The sequence below is a fragment of the Haliaeetus albicilla genome, chromosome 10, assembly GCF_947461875.1.
Source record: "Haliaeetus albicilla chromosome 10, bHalAlb1.1, whole genome shotgun sequence".
NCBI lineage: Eukaryota > Metazoa > Chordata > Aves > Accipitriformes > Accipitridae > Haliaeetus > Haliaeetus albicilla.
The window spans coordinates 21579888-21600557 of NC_091492.1; the positions used below are offsets into that span (position 1 = coordinate 21579888).

Sequence of the window (20670 nt, forward strand, 5' to 3'; positions counted from 1 at the left end):
TATGGCAGCACTGGGCGTTGGTTGTGTGCATCAAGCAATGTTCACTCCGATGAAGTTAATGGAAGTATCGTAAAAGTAAATGGCAACGCTGTAAATAAAACAAAGTTAATAACATGCACTGCAGGGAAGGATAATAAGATCAGAAGCGGCATTTCCACTCAAGTGCTTTGCTAAGCTCTGGGAAAACGTAACCGGCTTACTGGACAGCTCATAAAATGTATTTTTATTGTAAGCTGTTCTTTTAGTCTTTGGTAAAAACTCAGAGCTTCTGCATTCCAACAGATTGGATTTTGTATTTCAAATAGATATTTTATAACTGGTGGGTTTTTTCAGTTTGGCCTTGCACCCTTCCACAGCACCCCTTCTCCATCAGATCTGCCCTGATCTGTTTCTGGACACTTGCTCTTGAAGAAGTAGAGCAATTCAGTAGGAGTGCCGGAGGGGCACAGGGCGTTCCTCTGAGATCCTTGAAATCCAGGGAGGTGAGCAATTTACATTGCTTACAGGTGTGGCAGAGCACGTGTGCACCAAATCATCGCTGATGCCACCTGCAGCATGGTGAATGTCATGGTCAGAGCCCTGTACGTGAGAGTCTCCATTGAAATGGCCCGTGCCAGGAATCTGGAAGCAGAGCCAGGCTGTGTACCAGGCTCTGTCTGAGAAGGAGGAGGAGGAGGAGGGTGAGCCCCATCAGGAGCTGCAGGCTGCTTTGGGAGAACCCACCTCCAGGGAAGGGTCCTGTTTCTGTCTGTGGCACCTGGCTGGCTTGTCCCGATGGGATGTGGAGTGAGAATTTGCCCTACACAGACATCTGAGCAGCTGCCAAGTATGTTAACAGCTTTGGGCTTTCACTGCTCTGGACTGGGCTGGTGGTGGTAGTACCACCATTAAAAGCCAGACCATCTCCTGCTGATTGCTAGGACACACTGTTTCTTTGCACAGTCAGTGGAATCAGCCTGAATCAGGGTCCATCACTCTCAGCTGGACTGTACACACCCCAAACAGGCCAGGCTGCCTTCCATGAGCGTTTTGTGGCATCACTTGCTTGTTCAAACCTAGTATGTCAACCTTTCTTGGCCAGTGCTGTTTCCTTTCCCACCCTATACAAGCAGGACAGCTCACTCTTGATGCCTGGCAAACCTTTCCGGAGATGCTAATGTAATGGTCCTTGAAGGCTGAAAAACAGATCAGCACATTGAGAAGATGAGCAAAGCAGAGCAGCAATTTTAAGAGCATCTGTAAGCTTGGACAGCTTTGGGTTTTTCTGCCTGTCACATCCCAGGCTAGAAAATCCACTGGGCAAGCTGTTTTTGTCCTTAAATAAATGAGAAACGTGGTGCGATGATGACTTGAGACACTCCTTACAAATCTGTTTGTGCTAGTCAGACATGCAGTGTGAGGGGATCAACCGAGTATCTGCTCGCTGTGAATTACTTCCACCTTCAAGGTAAAGGAAGGGAGAATGGAGGAGCACCAATGGATGCGCAGCCCACTGCATTTCAGTTTACAGGCCACCTGTAAGTGTTCATGGTGTGAAGTGTGCTGCACCATTACAGAGCAGCCAGCCTGCTCGGGGGCAGATCACACAGACACAGCAGGGGCCGGCTTCAGGTCGTTTTGCAGGAGCCTGTTGTCCTTTCCGTAGCTGCCTCTTCTCCTTTAATAATGTAGGCTCTGCTCACCCTTCAGTGGACAATCATTTACACATCTCTATAAAAATTGTAATGAGTGGTTGTTAACCCTTCAACCCAGGCAGGAGGGAGCGGGGGGCACTCCCTTTATCCCTGGTGCTGACGTGCGTTAGAAACCTCTGGTCCCCGCATGTCCTGCTTTGTAATTGTAAATGTCTGCCTGATGAGGAGAGCCACAATGTGCTCCTGGAAGCATCTGCCCAATGCCACATATGCCTGCGCACTACAGAGATGGTCCATGTGTGTCTCGAGGAAGGCAGGAGGAATTTCTTTTTGCTCAGAAGGGAAGGCAGGTTGAATTTCTCTTTTTTGCAGTAACCTTGCGGAAGTTGCTGTTCACAGTCCAGAGTTCCTCGTGCCTTGGATCTCCCCAGCCCTTCGCTGGCAGCGATATGTGCTCAGCCAGTGCGCTGGTGTCCAGCTGAGCAATGGGGCCCTGGCATCTTTTTTCTGCTGATGCCGGTTATCAGCCAGCTGCAGCTTGGCCCTGGGATTCCCGAGGCAGAGGGGACGCATGCTGCCCCATGGCTGTGTCCACCTTTGCCTCTGATTTTCCGCCTCTCCTATCACCAGCCCCAGACGGCAATCTGCATTTCCCCAGCAGCAGGATCTGGGCTTCTGCAGCCTGGTTGTGTCAGATCCTGAGGGCTTGTCCTGGATTTGACAGGAGGGGTTGAAGTAAGGAGTGGAGGCAGCTATCCCCTTTACTGTTGATCTCTCTGATGTGCTTTATAAATGGAAAGGTGTAGTGGCCTCTTAATTGGGCCACCTTTGTAGGGCAGGCCCGGTGGGGGAGCAGCCCCGCTCTGGGTGCCGGGCTGGCCCTGTGCTCTCATGCACTGGGTGACTACTGGTGACGGGCAGGGGACAGGCAGCACCAATGAAATCCTCCCAAGAGCAGTTCACAGCTGCCCTCGTTAGCAGAGACAGTCTCTTCTCCCAACAAATGTACCGTCCTCTGCTGTGGATCACAGCTGCCCTGTTTCCGCACGGGCTGATAATTTACAGGAGGGTATTGATTCAGGTAGCAAAGGTTATTTAGACAAGCACAGGACAGGTGTTTGTGCCTTGCTTGTGCACTTTGCACTGCATTTTGGCAGCACCGTGCTATCGGCTGCACAGGGCGAGGTTGGGAGCCAGAGCCGGAGCCAGAGCCGCAGCTTGGGCGCACGGTTTGGGGCGCAGGGGGGCTTGTGCTGACCCTGCAGACCTGCTACTTCCCTGCTTGTGTCCATCAGCACCTCCAGCCTCCATGTGCATGCAGTACAAGCCAGCCGGGCTTGTTCCCAGGCTGCTTGCCCCATAAACCCCAGCGTATGCACGGGTAGTGCCTTCTGGGGTCTGCTCTGGCCCCTGCGGCATTTTTCTGTGGCTGGCCAAGGACAACGCCATAGGGTAACGTCATGGTTCCTCCTCCATGCAGAGCCGCTGGCTGCGGCCGTGAGACCACATTCCTGGCTCATGATCCATATCGATCCCCCAGGAGCCAGTGCCTGCCCGTAGGAGAGGGGAGGAGGAGGAGGAGGAAGGCACTGACCCCTTGCTGGGGTTGGGAGAAAGGATTCGCAGAGCGGCTGAAGGAGCTTCAAATTCAGTAGCTCAGGCTGTTGCTGCCCAAGCAGTTGGGGTGTTCCCAGGCTAATGGCGGTAACCCCTGTCCCTTGCCTTCCCACCCATGGTTGCGGCTGGTGTTCAGCAGCAGAGGGGGGGGACAGCCACACACCCAGCAATATGACACACTGTAATATACAATGTGACTCCCCCCCGACTTCCTTCCCATGGCCTCTCCGAGCCCGGCCCTGGGAGCTGGTCACCTCCCTGCTTGCTGGGATGAAGGGAAGCGACACTCCCCTGCCTGCCTTTCCTGAGCCAGCGTGGGGAGGGGGCCTTGTCGCACAGCCCTCCTCTGACAGTGAGAGGCAGGGGGCCAGAAAAATACCTCCTCACAGCCAGCACATTGTCTGCGTTATGCCGCGTTGGGCCCCTGCCCCTCGCAGCCGGCGGAGATGAGCTGACCCAGTTGTGTCAGCGTGAGACGGGCTCAGGCTGCGATGGGAATAGAGTGGCAGCAGGGATGCGCGGCGCTGTTCATCCGCTCGGGGGAATCACTCACTGAAATGACTTTGGATTAATTCATTTCCAGTGACGACTGGGTGGGCAGGAGTGTCAGGGCTGTCCCTTGCAGCAAGGGCGAAGGCACCCTGGTGCTGGGAGCACATTCAGTGCTGGTTCAATAGTTGTAGCATAAAGTAGAGACCTTGTCACCAAAGGCAGCAGAGCCCCTCTGTGCTAGAGGGACCACAGCTGGTGGTGGGAGGGGGCCTTAACCTTCCCGTGCGGTTGGGTCTTGGGCACCTTTATGCACGCTGCCAGCCACCCAGGAGCCTGGAAAACACGCAGAGCCTATGGTGCTCATCTTTCCTGTAGCCTGCGGTCTTGCTTTCAAGCAATGGGCTTTTCTGGTTAGCAGGCACCAGCTACGGTGCAGGAAAAGCAGTGACCGGCAGAGCGCCGAACGCAGTGGCTTGTGCGTCTTGTGCCGGTGCCGAGCGTAACGACCTTGTCATGACAGCCGAGTGTTTGCCACCCTGGAACAAATGCAAAACAATTGTGATGATTCAATTACAGCTCCTGTTTTGAATTGCAATTTCGCTCCCTCTGTAGGTTAATTAGTAGCACAGCCCCGGGCTATCTGTGGCAAGGGTTTGCAGCAAAGTACATTAAAATTCAGCTGCATGCCATTAATGAGTGGCAAGGTGCTTTTCCAGGCATAGGCGTGCTTGCCTTCTTCCTTGAAGCACTCAGGTGCCTCGCTGAGAGGGAGAAGTAAATACTCAGCGGTGGTTAGGAACTTGGTCTGTGGCTGGGAAACCCCTGACCTGAATTCCTGAGCTGCTGCAGGCTTGCTGGATGATGCTGTTTGTGTCCCTCATGCTCCCTGTGCCTCTTATCAGCTTGTATCGTGGGTTGTGCTGCTGTCTGGGTTTGAGATGCTTTGCTGGGGGGTGCCTGGGCAGCGTCACCTGGGCAGGCAGGGAGGAGTGTCAGAGCTGCCTCTCCTGCCAAGGACCTGCCCTGAGCCTGTTCAAGTTGTATGTGAAGGTCATTTCTCAGCCATAAGAGAAGAGCTGGAACCAGAAGCAGCCAGCCCGTATCTCCAGCCTGCAGGGACACTTCACCCCAGACCTCTGTGAGTCCCCCAGGAGACACCCAGCACGCCACAGAGCAGTTTTGGTGTCCATAGGAGATGCTCAGTGCAGTGATCAGCTCATGGAGAGAGAGGAAGGGAGGCTGCTCATCCCTTCAGGTCAGCTTTGCCCCGGGCTGGGGACAGCACTGGCTGCTACGGGCACTGCTTACAGCCTCTGCCTCTCTGCCTCCCTGCAGGTACATCGAGAGGAAAGCATTCCTGGAGCGCGTGGATCACAGGCAGTTTGAAATCGAACGTGACATCAGACTGAGCAGGATGAAGCCCTGATGTGCCGGGGGTGGCCACGGGGGACCCTGCTCCCTTCTGTGCCTGAGCACTGGCTGGGGGCTGCCAGCCACCGCCCGACCACCAAGCACGGAAACCGTTCTCTACCCAAGACTCAGCCTGTATGTCTCAATGTACAGGTTTTTCCTTTTACTGTAATAGTTTGGGGAGGGTATTTGTCAGTGGGCAGGGGGCTCTTCGAGGGTTAAATGGCCCAGCAGGTGACAGAAGGGACTGGTGTGATTCTGGCAGGCAGCTTTCCAAGGAGAAGAGATGGTGGCACCCATCCTTTGCCAACCCCAGGTGCTTCTGGCAGCAGGAGGAGCTGCCAAAGCTGGGAGAGTGCTGGAGCCTGGGTTAAGGCTCGGCTGGCATTTTTGGTTGTGAGAACGGAGCTGCAGGAAGGTTTTGTGGCTGCTGTGCGTGTGCAAGCTGTGGGCTGGAGCCCTTCTCCCCACTCTGCCAGCCCCTCAGTGCTCCTTGCCCCTCTGCGTTGTGCTCTTGCCCAGACAAAGCTGAACTGTCTGTACTTGTTTGTGGGGTCTGATGATGCTGGGGGGGGGTTTAGGCAAGCCGATGAAGAAATCCTTCCTTGTTCGTGCTCTCAAGAAGATGGGAGCAGCTGCAGCAGGCAGGACAGGCCAGGATCTGAGTGTTCACGTGAATAAAGTATTCCATCCCAATGCTCTGGCATGCTGGCAGCGTCGTTTATGCGGGAAGCAGAGGACAAAGAAATTAAGGGTCACACACAGTAAGGAGTGTCTGACTGTGATTGTGAAAATCCGTGCTCAGAGGTGCCCGGTGTCTGTCTTGATAGCAGCCTAAAGTCAGAGCAAGTGCTTGGATCGCTTTCCCTCTGCAGTACTGGGGCTGGCAGTGGGATTAAATCCAGGATTGGGGGGCGAAGGGGACAATGTAGTCCTCCTGTAGCAGTGCTACAGGAGTAAGGAAACCCACCCAAGGCATGACCATGCAGGGACATTCAGCAAAATAAGCTGCCTGGGAGGGCAGACCAAGGCGCCTGGGCGTGGAACAAGCGTCCGGAGCTGGAGGCCAGCAACGCACCATCATCTCAGCTGTCCTTTCTTGTCTGGTGTTGACCAAGTTCAGCAGCTCCTGATGTTTGGCCTGTGCACGTCCTCAGAGTAGAAGTGCTTACTGGCTTTTCCCCACGGGGTGCTCTGAGCCTGCTCGGTGGCACACAAGCCAGAAAGCGGCACAAGCCCCAACCTTCCTGCTAACGGGGCAAGCGATGCTGCCACTGGCCCCTTGCCCACAGCTCTGAGCGCAGTCTCAGCTTTGGACTCACGTGTCAGCTGCTGAGTCAGCCCTTGCTCTGTGGCCGTGTTGCGGGATAGACGAGAACAAAACACCACGTGCTCAGGGGGAGCTGCAGCCTTTGGTGCCTTGTTATGTACAGAATCAGCTGTTATGGACCTGCTTAAACGAGCCTGAAATTGGACAGAAACAGAACAACAGGGGTGATGACATGTTTTCATCTCCAAACGCTTCCAAGCCAGTTGCTGCTTTGGCTTTGGTTGCAAAAACAACTGGAGTCCCTGGCCAGGGCACTGTTGTGGGGAGGTTTCAGCTCAGGACTCCTGGCTGGCAGTGAGCAGCCCTGGGCTGGACCTCGGAGGGGGCTGCGGTGTAAGGCAGGTGGTGCTCTGGTAGCTGGGCTGCTGTCCTGCTCAGGGTGGTAGTGCAGAACCATCTCTGGCCCCCTCTCTCCTCCCACGTGCTGGGCCGGGGAGGCAGCCAGGTCCTGCCCTGCTTGCAGGGTCCCTCCCAGCAGGGACCTCAAGGCAACCCAGTCTTGTTTTGCAGTAGATCCTCGCTGACGGCGAGATGCACGAGCAGCAGCTCAGCCAGGGCGGCCGCAAGTGGGGCTGGAGGGCTGGGCCCGCCCTAAGCGCTGAGCAGGCAGCAGGGGAAACGATTTGCCTTTTGCTGCACTTTGCTGGGGGTGAGGAGGAGAGGAGGGGATATTGTGGATCTTCTCTGCCCTGTGTCCCCTCACGACTGTGGTCCTGGGGCCTCGCACGCTGGATGGAGGTGGGGAAGGGTCCTGTCACCCCCACACAGGCTGGGTCGCTGTGGCATCTGGCTCTCCAGGGACTGCCGTCTGAAATCTTGGCCGCAGCACAGTCATCCAGGCTGCTGCTGGGTGCCGCCTGCTGTGTCGGGCCTCCAGTGCAGCTGCATTGGTGTGAAAAGTAGGTTAGAAATGGAAGATAATTCTGTGTGTTGTAGCGTGAGCGAGAGCTGATGCAACAGGGGAACCTTTGGAGATCCCAAAGGCCAGAGGCACCAAACCCAGCCCTGCTCCTAAAAGCCTTGAAGAGCTCCAGGCTATGTCCAGAGCAAGCCCTGCAGCAGCATTGGGTTCTGGATGGCTTGGGGAGATGGCTTTGGATTTACACGCACGCTAATGGTGTGTTAGTGGGATCTGGCCAGCGCAGCCTCCACTGGCACACTGGTAAACTGGGAAAATCAGTGACCCCCTGTTTACGGGATCCTGCCTGGCAGCCCCAGCTCTGCTCTCCACAAACTCTCCAGCCTCTCTTCTCTGGGGTTTCTCCTTCAGCTGAGCAAGCGTGGAAAATTTTGAAATCTTGGAAGCAACCTGACCTGCTGGAAAAGTGCAGTTTAACAGTGGTGGCCGAGAGCCTCGGCTCCCCTCTCCACTGGGTTCCCCGGCTCGTGGCAGCATGGTGTGCCCGGCTTAGCTCGAGGACACCGGGCTGCGGTGCCAGCTCCCGGCCCAGCAAGCTGGGACAGGCTTGGCAGGACGGCCGGGAGGCAGCTTCCAGCCTGGGGCTGATTCCTGGCTTCCACCATGCGCACTTCCAAGCGTCCCACGTTTTTGCTTGGTTGGATCATGTATTCCTCGCCTCTCTTTCCTGAAGACGAGGAGTGATTTACAGGTCTCCAGAAAACACAGCTTGGCTGCTTAAGAAGGAAAAAAAAACAAAACCCCAAACCCCCCTCCGCTTGCTATTTCCATTGCCCAGCTGCCTTCCCACAAAGGGGAGGTGGCCCCAGCACCCACCAGCCCTCGACTTCCCCATCAGCCCTGAGCTTTCTGGAAGAAGCAAATCTCCCAGGACATGCAAGTCCCTCCTTTAAGATGTTCCCACCTTGAGCCATCTTCTCTGGGAAGCTCATGTATCCTCCGTGGGTCAGGACCCACTCGGGGCATTTGTTTGGGATAATTTTGGCCCTGCAAGGAGTCCCTCATGGCCCGAGCATCACCTCGCCCCGAGGAGCTCCCCCTTCCTTGGCTGCCTGAAGGGGCCCCTTGTGTGGCTGGTCCCCGAACAAGGCAGCGATTGTGTCTGTGTGCCCCAACAGTCAGGGCTTCTGCCACTGCGGCCACGCTCCGGAGCTGTGGTAAAACCGGTTACATCCAACCCGCGCCCACGGGCTCACCTTTATTGAGCTGTTCGGTGGGGTTTGGGGAGGCCGCCCAGGGGAGGCTGTTACTGGGTCACGGGAATCACGGACAGGGAGGTAATGCCATGCATTTAAAGCTGCTTCAGTGATAGGGATGCGGGAATAAATGTCCAGCTCTCGGCAAAGGAGGAGGTTGAGAGCTGGCTGCCGAGGGGTTGCATCCTGTGTGCCCCCACCAGGCTATCCCAAGGACTGTAATGGGATTCGGGGCCGGCCGAGCCACCATGGGGCAAAGCGTGATGGTGTGCCATGCCACAGCTGTCAGGCAGGAGAATAAGGGAGCAGAGCGTGGGGCTGGCCCCGGGAGGCATCTCCCCGCAGCTGCGGCAGCAGTTCCTTGTGAGGACCGGGGCTGGGAAGGGCTGATACCCGGGAGGTGATGCTGGGGGCACCTCATCCTCTTCTCTAAGCTGCTGTTTTCAGCCTCTCCCACCTTTTTCCCTCACAGCAATGTCCCATCGGGCAGCAGAGCAGGGTTTCTGGCTGCGGTGGGTTCAGGACTAATAGGGAGTAACGGGGTGGCTTGCAGGTCTCCTACCCCATCTGAGCGAGGGTCCCCACCCCGGGGCATCCTCGCGCCAATGGTGGGTGCTGGCACCAGCGTTTGAAGTTCAGCTGGCGGTGGTGGCACAGCCAGCCCTTCCCACTCCCAGCGGCCAGCCCCGGCCGGGGGCGAGGATCAGCGCCAGCCCTCGCCGGGGGATGAATGGGGATATGAACAGAGCCGCTACTGTTGGGGCAGCCTCAGGCCTGTGCTCCGCCTCAGCTTTTCTGGAGATGAGGGGGTGCCCCACCATCCTGCTCTCCGGAAGGGCGAGCGGTCTCCCCCTCCATCTCCTCTCTGCAGCTAAAAACCGACCCAGCGCCACAGAAAGGCATGGGGATAAATCCTTGTTGTGATCCTGTTGGGTCCCGTGATATTACAAGCCAAGAGAAATGTCCTCATTATTTCCAGAATATTGAAGTCTAATAAATCCCGTCCTGCCTTATAGGATTTATTTCTCCGTTCATTGCTAGGAGACTCAGTCCCGTGTAATCCTATTGCTGCTCCAGGAGATGGGAGGCGGCTTTCCGAAGCACAGCCCTGGCAGGGCTGCAGGCAGGTGCTGCGGGCAGGAGCAGGCAGCCCCATCCGCTGGTCCCTGCTGGGGGTGGCTCCAGCCCTACAAGTGTCCCAGTGCCAGCCCCTTTCCCGAAATGTCCCACTGTCCCAGAGCTGTGCCCCTGCGTGTGTTCACCAAAACGTATCCTGTTCGACTGTTGGGGCATGACGGGGCCAACAGGGCATTAATCGGCAATTAGCCAATTAACATGGCATGGCACAGCCTGTTCCCCCGGCCCCGTGCACATCCACCGTGCTCCCCCAAACCCCCCCTTTGGGGTCCTCTGACACCTTCCCATACCAGGACCCAGCGGGAAAAGCCAGGCCCAGCACAGACAGTCCCCCGCAGACGTGGCAGCAGCCTGGCCGGTGCGGAGCCGGCCATGCCTGGCTCGCCGGACGCCGAGGACTCTCCCCAAGACAATGACGGACACATGAATATGGCTGGATATTTTGCCGCCAAAGTGTTTTCCATAGCAACCGTTGCTGGGGCAACTGCATCCTGAGCAACATCCATCCTGAAACACCCAGTCTGCCGGAGCTGGAGCCAGTGAAGAACCACGGTGCAGAACCAGTGGGGCCTCGCAGTATCCCACTGCCAGCAGCACAGGGATGCTGCGCTGATCCGGCTGCGCTGATCTGGTTCTGAGCATCCCAAGCGCTGCAGGGCCCCTGTAACGTTCCACTTTTGATCTTCTTTTTGGCATTTCGTTTCCTTAGAGGTGGGAGAAGCCGAAAGGAGACCTGTTGGTGCCTGTCGCCCCCCCGGGCGCTTGGCTGTGGACGCAGCGGGGTGCGGGAGCCGTTGCCAGCTCAGGGCACTCAGCAGATGCAAGCAGCAATTTTGGCTCCGATGCACTGAAAATGGCTGGGATCGAGTATCAACGGGGGATCTGAGTGTCGCCACGGGGAGCAGGAAAAATAAAATCCCTGCTGCCTTTAAGCACCGAAGTGGGGAGCTTGCGGCCCCTTGGCACCTGCTCAAAGCCGTGCGGTGGCAGGTTCACCCTGGGGACACCCCGGGGATCCCAGGAGAGATCCTCGCTGCTGGCCGGGTGGGCCCTCGCCGGGCTCGGGGTCTCTGAAGCAAACATACCGTGGCCTCATGGGACTGGCTGTGGTGGCGGGAGAGGGGCCGGAGAGCTCGGAGCCCATCCTGGGAATGCCCGCAGGGCTCAGTGCTGGCGCTGTCACCGCTGCCACCGACAAGAGGAAACCGCGGTCTTCCGGCTGCGCCTGCCGGGGTGGCTGCGGTTTGCGGGTGTGACCGCAGTCCCTGCTGCCAGCTATCTCCTACCCTCGGCTGTGCCTCAGTTTCCCCGTCTGCCAACGATGCACTGGGGAACCTGCCTCCGAGCAGGGGACAGTGCGAGGAGGTTGCTGGTGCCAGTGGATGGTGGTGGTGGTCCTTGGGGAGCGGAACAAGCCCTGCTTTTTAGGGAAGGGCATGTGTTTGCGATCTGACCTTGCCTCCACCGCCGCACACCAGTGTGGCCCAAAGGTAATCCCCGAGGGCAAGCACAGCCGAGAGAGGAAATGCCGTGGCGGGAGAACGTGGCCCAGGAGGCACGGGCACAGGCAGAGGTGCATTCCTGGCCCGCCTCGCTCGCCAGCCCCGCGGCTCTCACGCAGGCTCGCTCGCCACCCGCTCGCATGTGGGCCCACGTGGCTGCCAGGCACGCGCGCGGGCCTCACACGCTCACTGGGCACCCCGTGTCCCCTCCCTCTGCTCCGGGCACGCTCGCGTGCGGTCCCACGCTCCCCGCTGCCCACACGCACCCGGCTCTTGCGCACCACTGCGCTGGGCCGCGCTCGCTCGCTGAGCGGCGTGGGCGTCCCTGCAGCTCACGCGGTCTGTGCGACTTGTGTGTGTCCTGCAGGTCGTGTGCCTCCGTGCAGCTCACAGGGGTGCTGCAGCTCATGCATGCCCACGCAGCCTGCACATCTGGTAGATCGTGCAGGCCCATGCAGCTCACACATGTCCTGCAGCTCACACATCCGTGCAGCTCGCACACGTGCCTCCCACAAGCTGCCAGCTCGCAGGGAGCCCCGCAGCCACCCTCCCAGCCTGCTCCTGGCTCCACACAGATGCCGGCAGCGCCAGCAAGGACTGCGGCTCAGCGCGCAGCGGCATCAAGCCCGGGCTCGCCAGCCGTTGAGGCGCCCGTGAGCCACGTGGCCAGGCTGTTGGAACAGGCCAGGTGAGCAGCCTGCTGGCTGCTGCGGTGCGCCAGTGTGTGCCGTGGTGTGCCATGATGTGTCGTAGCGTGCCATGATGTGTCGTGGCATGCCGCCTCCCCAGAGCAGCACCTGGGCTGGCATGCGACACACAACCGAGGGAAAACAGACAAGCAAGAGGGCAGAAAGGTTTAAACCCAAGGGGTTCATTTTTGCAGCAGCCGGGGATGGTGAGGGGCTGTAGGGGAGCAACGCTGCTGACCCCCCGACCTGTGCCCCCCCTGCTGCGCACACCCCTTGCGCACACCCCCCCCCTCATTGCACACATCACCCCCCCGCCTTACGTATCTGTCACACACACCATACCTTACACACCCGTTACACCCCCCCTTACATACCCATTACACCCCACCTCATACAGCCATTGCACCTGCACCCACCCCTTACCTGTCCCTTACACCCCCTCTTATGCCCCCCTGCCCGTTACACACCCATTACCTGCCCAGAACACCCCCCAGTTACACACCTGCTGCACGCCTGTTGCACAGATGCCTGCCCCACACTTTTCACACACACCTCCCCCATTACACCCACACGTATGTGCCCAAAGCCCATTACACGCCTGTAACGCACGCCCCTGCCTGCTACACCCCTGCAAAGCCCCATTACACCCCTGTAACGCCCCCGTTACACCCCCCTGCCCGTTACACGCCTGTAACACTCCTGTAGCACCCCCTGCCCGTTACACACCTCCAACACCCCCATTGCACCCCCGTTCCACACCCATCAGATGTCCCCTTACCCCCGTTTCACCTCCGGTGCACCCCCTCCCCGGCATCTCTGTTAGACACCAAATACACCCCAGTATTCCCCCACCTCGTGCCTGTCGCACACCCTTTGCACACTCGTTACCCTTTGCACTCCTGTTGCACACCTATTACGCTCTGCCCAGCCTTTGCGCCCCCTTTGCACCCCTGTTGCACACCCGTTACCCTCCGCACACCCTCTGCATATCCGTTACCCTCTGCAAACGCTTTTTGCACACCCTCTGCACCCCTGTTGCACGCCCGTTACCCTTTGCACACGCTTTGCACGCCCGTTTTGCACGCCCTTTACCCTGTGCTCGCCCTCTGCACACCCGTCGCACCCCCGTTACACCCCGTTTACCCTTGGCACCCCCGTTACAGCCCCGTTACGCCGCGGCTGCCCCTCGGCGCGCCCCCGCGGGGGCCCGTGAGCGTGTGTCCCCCCCCGCCTCCCCCCGGTGCCCGCCCCGGCCCCGCCCCGGCCCCGCCCCTTCCCGGCCCCACCCCCCGCCGGGCGGGCGCAGCCAATGGGGGCGGGCGGGGCCGCCGGGCCCGGGCGGGCACCGCGCTATAATGATCCCTACGGCGCCGCCGCCGCCACCGCGCCGCCCGCCCGCCCCGCCGCCCCCGGCCCGGCCCCGGCCCCCGGCCGATCGGCGCTAGGGCCGGAGCAGCCCCGCGGGAAGATGAACTACCTGGTGAGCGGGGGACGACCGGGGAGGGAGGGGCGGGGCGGGGTGGGGAGGCGAGGCGAGGCGAGGCTCCCCGCGGGGCCCAGGGGCGCGCGTGCCCCCCCCCGCTCCTCGCCTCTGGCAGGACGCGGGGCCCCGGGGTAACGGCTCGCGGGGCGGTCCCCCCCGGCCTCTGCCCCCTGTGGAGGAGGAGGAGGGGGAAGGCCGTAGGCCGGCCCCCCACCTCCCTCTCCGAGCCCGGGCAGGGCTCCCCCCGGGGCGGCCGGGCCCCCTCGCCTGACCTTGGCCCGGCTCCCGCCGTGCCGGCGGCGGTGAGGCCTTGCCCGGCGGCCCTCCCGCCCGGCGGCTGACCGGGAGCCCCGGGGAGCCCCGCAGGCCTCCCTCCCCGGGCCGCCTGCCAGGCGGGCTGGGCGCCGGCGGCAGGCGGGGGAACCCGGCAGGAGCAGGCGGCCCGAGCCTCCCTGCCCGGCCGCTGCGGGGAGGCGGGAGAGCCGGTGGGTTCGGCCCCGCCATCCCGGGCGGCGGCGGGAACCCGCGGCTAGGCCGTGGCCTGTCCCGCCGCCGCCATGGCACCGGTAAGTCCCGGCGGAGGCCGCGGAGCTCCGGTAAGGTGCCCGTGGGCCGTGGCCTGGGCGGGACGTCGTGGCACGCAGCCCGCGTCCGCCGTGGGGACGGCCGGCACCGTGGGCTGGAAGGGGCCCGGGCCCGGCGGTGGCTGGCGTGGGGATGGCTACGGCTGCGGCTGACTCACCGCCCTGGCACTTCCTCCCCGGCGGCGGTGGGAAGGGGAGGGAAAGGCAGAGGAGGTCCCCCCGAAACCGGGGAGGCGGAAGGGCCCGGCCCCTTCCTAGCACCACCTCCGGGAAGGATGGGTTGAACTCCAGCGGGGAAGGAAAAGGCGGCTGGAGCGGGGACATCCAGCCGGTGGGACCCGCTCGGCGAAGCCCCCCCCCGGCCCGCGGGGCTCCGGCCCGGCGCTGGGCACCGTCGTCTGCCGGCATGACTCCCCACCGGCCGGCGGGGCCCGGCTCACCGCCCCGGCGCGGGCTTCTCTTGCAGAACGTGCTGGCCAAGGCGCTGTACGACAACGTGGCCGAGTCCCCGGACGAGCTCTCCTTCCGCAAGGGCGACATCATGACGGTGCTGGAGCGCAACACGCAGGGGCTGGACGGCTGGTGGCTCTGCTCGCTCCACGGCCGTCAGGGCATCGTCCCCGGGAACCGCCTCAAGATCCTGGTGGGGATGTACGACAAGAAGCAGCAGCAGCAGCAAGCGCCTGGCCCGGCACAGGGGCAGGCACCGCCGCAGCCGCCGGTGCCCCAGCCGGCTCTGCCTTACCACCACCAAGGGGGCTACACCCCGCTGTCGCCCGCCTCGCAGTACACCCCCATGCACCCTGCTTATGCCCCTCAAGGGGACAACGTCTACCTGATGCCAGTCCCTAGCAAGGGACAGCAGGGTCTCTACCCTGGCTCGGTGCCCACTGGACAGTTTCCGCCTGCCCCAGCTAAGCAGCCGCCCACCTACCCGAAGCAGACACCTCCCCACGCCTTCCCCAGCCCTGGCCAGGAGATCTACCAGGTGCCCCCCTCCCTGGGCCAAGCGGCAGAGGCGTACCCCGGGGGTTCTGCCAGCCCCCCCCAGGATGTCTACCAGGTTCCTCCCTCGGCCAGTCAGGCTCAAGACATCTACCAGGTGCCCCCGTCGTTGGACATGAGGAGCTGGGAAGGGCACAAGCCCCAGGGAAAGGTAGGACAGGTGGGCTGGGGAGGTGGCGGCGTGGTTGCGGGGTGCTCTGTGGTCCACAGTGGCGAGTGTGCGCCAGAGCTGTGGGGCTTTGGCTTATCTGCCTGTCACTGTTTCTTGGAGCAGGCAGCCCTTGTGCCTGTCATGGGGGGTGCATGGGCATCCTTCCCCACACCACTGGCAGGAGTGGGCATGCCAGGGGCGTCCCTGCGGTGACTGAGGTGCCCTTGTTGGTGTGGGCTATCCAGCTCGGGGCTGGCACAGCGTTCAGCACTGAGGTCCTCTTGGTCTCTCGCACGGGCTCTGCTGGCATCACCAAGGGCACAGCAGCCGTGCCTGAGGTGGGCGTGAGGTGCTGGTAACCCAAGAGCTGCTTGGAGATGCCCCTTGGCCAGACCCTGCAGCTATGGAGGAGGCTGTGCTACCTTGTGTGATGCTGAACTGTTTTCTTACTTATGGGAACGTGGGCAGGGGTAGGCAACTGGTGCCAGCATGTCCTGGCCATGCCAGGGAGCCTGCCAGTGCTTGCCAGTTGGGTTTACTGGCGAGGCAATAGTGAGGCACCAGCCTGTCCCCAGCATGGGTATGCTGTCCAGGACAGCCTAACAGCTACATCCTGGACACCGGGCTCCTCCCGGCTCTGCCCCTTCCCTGGCACGTCATCCTGGGGAAGAGGAGCGAGGCGCTTTCGGCATCGCTTTTTCCGGGAAGACTACCCTGACTCACGCCTGGAAAGCAGCTGGTGAGCGGGGGGGCTGCTAAATCATGGCCAGAGCACAGAGAGCATCCTAAAAGAGAGGAACCAGCCTGGCATCTCTGCCAGTTGCTCAGCCGTTCTTGCCTCTGGCATCGGCTGGGCAGGGTGCCATGACCCTCTGGGTTTGGTTATTTGCAGTTCTTGTGTCCCCAGGGTACAGTAAGGTGGGCACGGAGTTGCGGGCAGGAATCTGCCAATGCCCTGTGGGCATTGGCAGATCCCTGCCCGCGGCTCCGTGCCCGAATTGGCCATTCCCTTCTGCACGCCGTGGCTGTGCCGGCTGGGCTTTGTCTCTCACCGAGGCTCGCCGCTATAAATAACCGGTGATATCATCCCCTGTCCCCGGCGTCGCTGCTGCGAGAAGCGTGCACGCCCGGCCGGGGAGCGCCCTCCCGTGGGCACTGGCTTGCCCGGTGCTGGACAGTCTGGTACCAGATCTGGCACCCATCCTTTCTCTAGCCCTATCGTTGGGTTTTGGGGGAGGATGATGCAGGGTGGGGGGCAGGCTGGGGATGCTCGGCGGTACCCACCTCATCCCTTTCCCTCTTGCCAGGTGCTGGTACCCACTCGCGTTGGGCAAGTGTATGTCTACGACTCCCCCAAGGGCGAGCAGGATGAGTACGATTTCCCTCGTCACCTCCTCTCTGCGGGCTCCCAGGAGATATATGACGTGCCGCCTGTCCGAGGGGGGGTCCCAAGCCAGTTCAGCCAGGAGGTGAGGCTGGTCAGGGGGCTGGGGGGGGGGGACACTGGCTCCATCCCCTGGCACAGGAGGTGCTCCGGCACAGCCTGGGATCCAAACCTGGGCAGATCACACCTAAAGCTAGGCACGTTATGGGCCTCGGGGCTGCTTCTGGCACCTCCGTCCTTCCCTGCCGGTCCCTGGGAGGAGGTGGGTGCCCATGCCATCACTGACACACCATCCTATGTGTCCCCCTCCAGGTCTATGACACTCCCCCCATGGCAGTGAAGGGTCCCAATGGGCAGGACCTGGGGCAGGAGATCTATGACGTGCCCCCCAGTGTGGAGAAGAACCTGCACCAAACTGTAAGTGCTGCTGGGAAGGTCCCAGCTTCTCCATATAAGACAGACACATTTTACAGTGAGAACAATTGCTCACTGGAACAACCTCCCCAGGGATGTGGTGGTGTCCCTGGCACTGGAGGCTTTCAAGATGCGAGGGGACAGTGTGCTGGATGATCTTATCTAAGGGATGGTTTTGGATCTTTTGAGGTCCCTTCCAACCTGGACTGCTCTAGGATTTTCTGATTCTCACCCCAAAGGGGATGTGGGAGGCTGCGGGTGCTGTGGCAGGGCTGTGCCAGTCTCCATGGGGTCAGGGGCACCCCCGGGGTGCATGGCTCCCGGTGCTCACCCAGCGCCGTCTTGCATGCCTGGAGCTGGTGCTTACATGCACTGCAGCTCGCCTATGCATCCATGCGTGACCCAGGCTGGCTCTCCCAGCAGCACTCATGGTGCATGCCACTGCCCTTACAGGTGTACGATGTCCCCCCATCGGTGAGCAAGGACGTGCCTGATGGCCCGGCGCGGGAAGAGACCTACGATGTGCCCCCTGCCTTTGCCAAGCAGAAAGCCTTTGACCCTTCCCGCCACCCCCTCATCCTGGCCCAGCAGGAGCCCTACTTGCCAGAGGATGTCTATGATGTGCCACCAGCAGCCGGGAAAGGTGTCCCTGAGCCACCACTCACCCATGAGATCTATGACGTGCCCCCCAGCCTCAAGAAGCTGGGGGGGTCAGCATTCCCCTCCCAGGAGGTGTACGACGTGCCCCGAGACCTGCACGCCCCAGGAAAGGGCTCCCTGGACACAGAGGGCGAGTACATCTATGACGTCCCACCACAAGTGGACCGTGAGGCCAAGGGCGCTGATGCCAAACGCCTCTCAGCCTCCAGCACAGGCAGTACCCGCAGCAACATCTCCACATCCTCGCTGGACATGGTGCCTGTGAAGGAGCCAGCCAAGGGAGCCAGCAAAGAGTTCTCCCTGGACTTGGACGCCGCCATGGAGACACTGGCCAAGCTCCAGCATGGTGTCGGCGGCGCCGTCTCCTACCTCATGTCCTTCATCGGTGCCAACTGGCGCAGCCCTGAGCACATGGAGGCCAATGCCGCCAGCATCCGTGGGGCAGCCGAGGGTGTCCGGACGGCCCTCCGGGACCTGCTGGAGTTTGCCCGGGGGGCAGTGGGCAATGCTGCACAGGCTTCTGACCGTTCCCTCTATGCCAAGCTCAGCAAGCAGCTGCAGAAGATGGAGGAGGTCTACCAGGCCCTGGCACGGCATGGCCAAGCGCTGGATGCTTGCCACTGGGCCCCAAGTGCCCTGGCCAGCGGCAAGCCGGGTACGGATGACTTGGAGCACTTTGTCATGCACTCGCGTGGCGTCCCCGATGACACCAAGCAGTTGGCCTCCTTCCTGCATGGCAATGCCTCCCTCCTCTTCAAACGGACAAAGCCGGTGGCGGAGAGTGGTGGCCATGGGCCCCCTCACCCCTCCGACAAGGCCAGCAGCATCCAGTCGCGGCCCCTGCCCTCCCCGCCCAAGCTGCTGGCCCAGGAGTCGCCCGATGGGCCCTACGAGAACAGCGAGAGTGGCTGGATGGAGGATTACGACTACGTTCATCTCCAGGTGGGCACAGGCAGGGGGGGCTGCTCCCCATGGGTGGGTTTTGTGCCAGTGGCTCCCCGGCACAGGGGCATTGGGCAGTTCTGACTGCGGTGGTGCTTCTGCCACCCACATCTTGCTTTTAGTCTCCTTCTTGAGGACTGTGGGGACCAAGGGTGTCCCAGGGCAGGCAGAGGCTCGCTCCCAGCAAAGCTGGTGTTGTTGACCCCTGTGTCATGCCCCTTCCTTCCCTGCAGGGCAAGGAGGAGTTTGAGAAGACCCAGAAGGAGCTGCTGGAGAAAGGCAACATCATCCGGCAGAGCAAGGACCAGCTGGAGCACCAGCAGGTAACGGAGCCAGGGCAGGTGGGTGCTGCTGGGCACAGCTCTTGGAGTGGGTAGCAGGGTTTTGGCTTCTGCTCCCCTTGTACCCCCTGCCACCGGTCTGGACCACAGCTCCCTCTTGCATGGCTGTCTCCACGGTGGGTTCTGGCTCACCTTCCCATGCCAGCGCTGTGCCAGCAAAGAAGGGCTTCCGTGTCTTGTTCCTGGAGAGGAGCCTGGCACAACTGTCTTGGGGCTGGCACTGTCCCTTGCTGTTTTCCCCAGGGCAGAGCTGTCACCCAGGGCTGGTGGCTACAGCCACTTGTACTGGTGGCTCCAGGGAGGGGAGTGGGTGCTGGCTCGATGGCTGTCCTGCCTCACACCCATCCCTCCTGCAGCTGAAGCAGTTCGAGCGGTTGGAGCAGGAGGTGACACGCCCCATTGACAATGACCTGTCCAACTGGAGCCCCCCCCAGCACTACGGCCCGGCACGGGGTGGCGGGGCCCTGTGTCCTGCCGACCGCCAGCTCCTCCTCTTCTACCTGGAGCAGTGCGAGGCCAACCTCACCACGCTCACCAATGCTGTTGACGCCTTCTTCACCGCTGTCAGCACCAACCAACCCCCCAAGATCTTTGTGGCCCACAGCAAGTTCGTCATCCTCAGCGCCCACAAGCTCGTTTTCATCGGGGACACGCTGTCCCGCCAGGCCAAGGCCCAGGACGTCCAGCACAAGGTGATGCACTACAGCAACCTCCTCTGCGAGATGCTCAAGGAGATTGTGGTGACCACCAAGGCGGCCGCCCTCCACTATCCTTCTCCTGCTGCCTCTAAGGACATGGTGGAGCGCGTCAAGGACCTTGCCAACAGCACACAGCAGTTCAGGATGGTGCTGGGCCAGCTGGCAGCCATGTGATGGCCCTGGGTTGCTGTCCCCTCCCCACGGCGCCCACCCTATCCCTAGACACGCATCCTGTTCCATGAGAGCCCTCTCTGCCCGGTGTAAGCGGACATGTACATAGAGACTCCCATGCACACCGGGGGGCTGGAGCTCTGCTGGTGGAGGGGTGAGGGACTGTGGCTGTCATCCCCCTTCCTCTTATTTCTTCCTCCCTCCAGCCAGAGGCCAGGATTGGTTTCGGAGCTGTGCCCACAATGAAGCAAAGCTGGGAGGTGGATTTGTGCCCATTCCCTCCCTGCTGTCGTCTCGCCGTACAAAACTGGCAGCCGTTCCTGGCCTGGAGGCCATGGGGCCGTGTCCCTGTTGAATCGAGACAGGGATGCGCCTGGCAATCTGGGGCAATGCTGTGGCTGCTCCACTCTCGGCAGGGCTCCTGAGCAGTCTCTGGTGGCCAGCAGATTTTAATGGTGTGGAAGCCACCCCTTGGCGTGGGACAGTGGGGCAGGGATGGGTTGTGCTGTCCCCCTGTGTGCCGGGGGCTGTGGGTAAGGGTCCCCAGGAGGGTAAGGGGTGATGGGGGGGGGGGGCTGGGGTGGGAGAGGTCTAACCTGTGCATTCTCACGTCTTGGGTTTTGCTACTGTACCAGCTGTAATTGAAACGCAAACCGAAATTGGTGCCTTTTGAACACAGGGGTAGCTTCTGCTGGTTCCCAGAGCTATGGAGTTGCAGCGCCCTGAAACTCAGCCCCCTGCCCCTCCCCAGCAGCATAAAGATTTGCGTAGAAGCCCCCCCACCTCTGCTGGGTATCTGCCTGTGCCTGTTGGGGGGAGGGACACCCTGGGGAGCAGCTGGGGTATCCTGTTGTGTTGTGTGTGTCGTCATCCTGTCCTGTCCGCCCCCCACAAAGAGCATGGCACATGGG

At 61.0% G+C, this 20670-nt stretch overlaps 2 protein-coding genes across 5 annotated transcripts in view; both read left to right on the plus strand.

Annotated features, from left to right (window-relative positions):
• The window catches only part of CFDP1 (craniofacial development protein 1), a 67631-nt gene extending 61780 nt beyond the window's left edge, over positions 1-5851 (plus strand). For both annotated transcript variants that reach the window (XM_069793784.1, XM_069793785.1), the window contains one exon: positions 5079-5851. In XM_069793784.1, coding sequence (XP_069649885.1) covers positions 5079-5169 — 91 coding nt within the window. In that variant the 3' untranslated portion in view covers positions 5170-5851. The remainder of the gene's footprint in view (positions 1-5078) is intronic.
• A 7401-nt stretch (positions 5852-13252) lies between these two features.
• BCAR1 (BCAR1 scaffold protein, Cas family member) lies at positions 13253-20541 on the plus strand. 3 transcript variants are annotated; one of them, XM_069793777.1, is made up of 7 exons: positions 13253-13406; positions 14460-15149; positions 16457-16618; positions 16846-16950; positions 17401-18549; positions 18783-18872; positions 19247-20541. In XM_069793777.1, the coding sequence occupies exons 1-7, from the start codon at positions 13395-13397 to the stop codon at positions 19760-19762; spliced, it is 2724 nt and encodes a 907-aa protein (XP_069649878.1). In that variant the 5' UTR covers positions 13253-13394; the 3' UTR covers positions 19763-20541. The 3 variants fall into 3 exon arrangements, with proteins under 3 accessions (XP_069649878.1, XP_069649879.1, XP_069649877.1); XM_069793778.1 differs by lacking the exon at positions 13253-13406 and adding an exon at positions 13636-13975; XM_069793776.1 differs by lacking the exon at positions 13253-13406 and having other exon boundaries at positions 14280-15149.
• Positions 20542-20670: the final 129 nt, after the last annotated feature.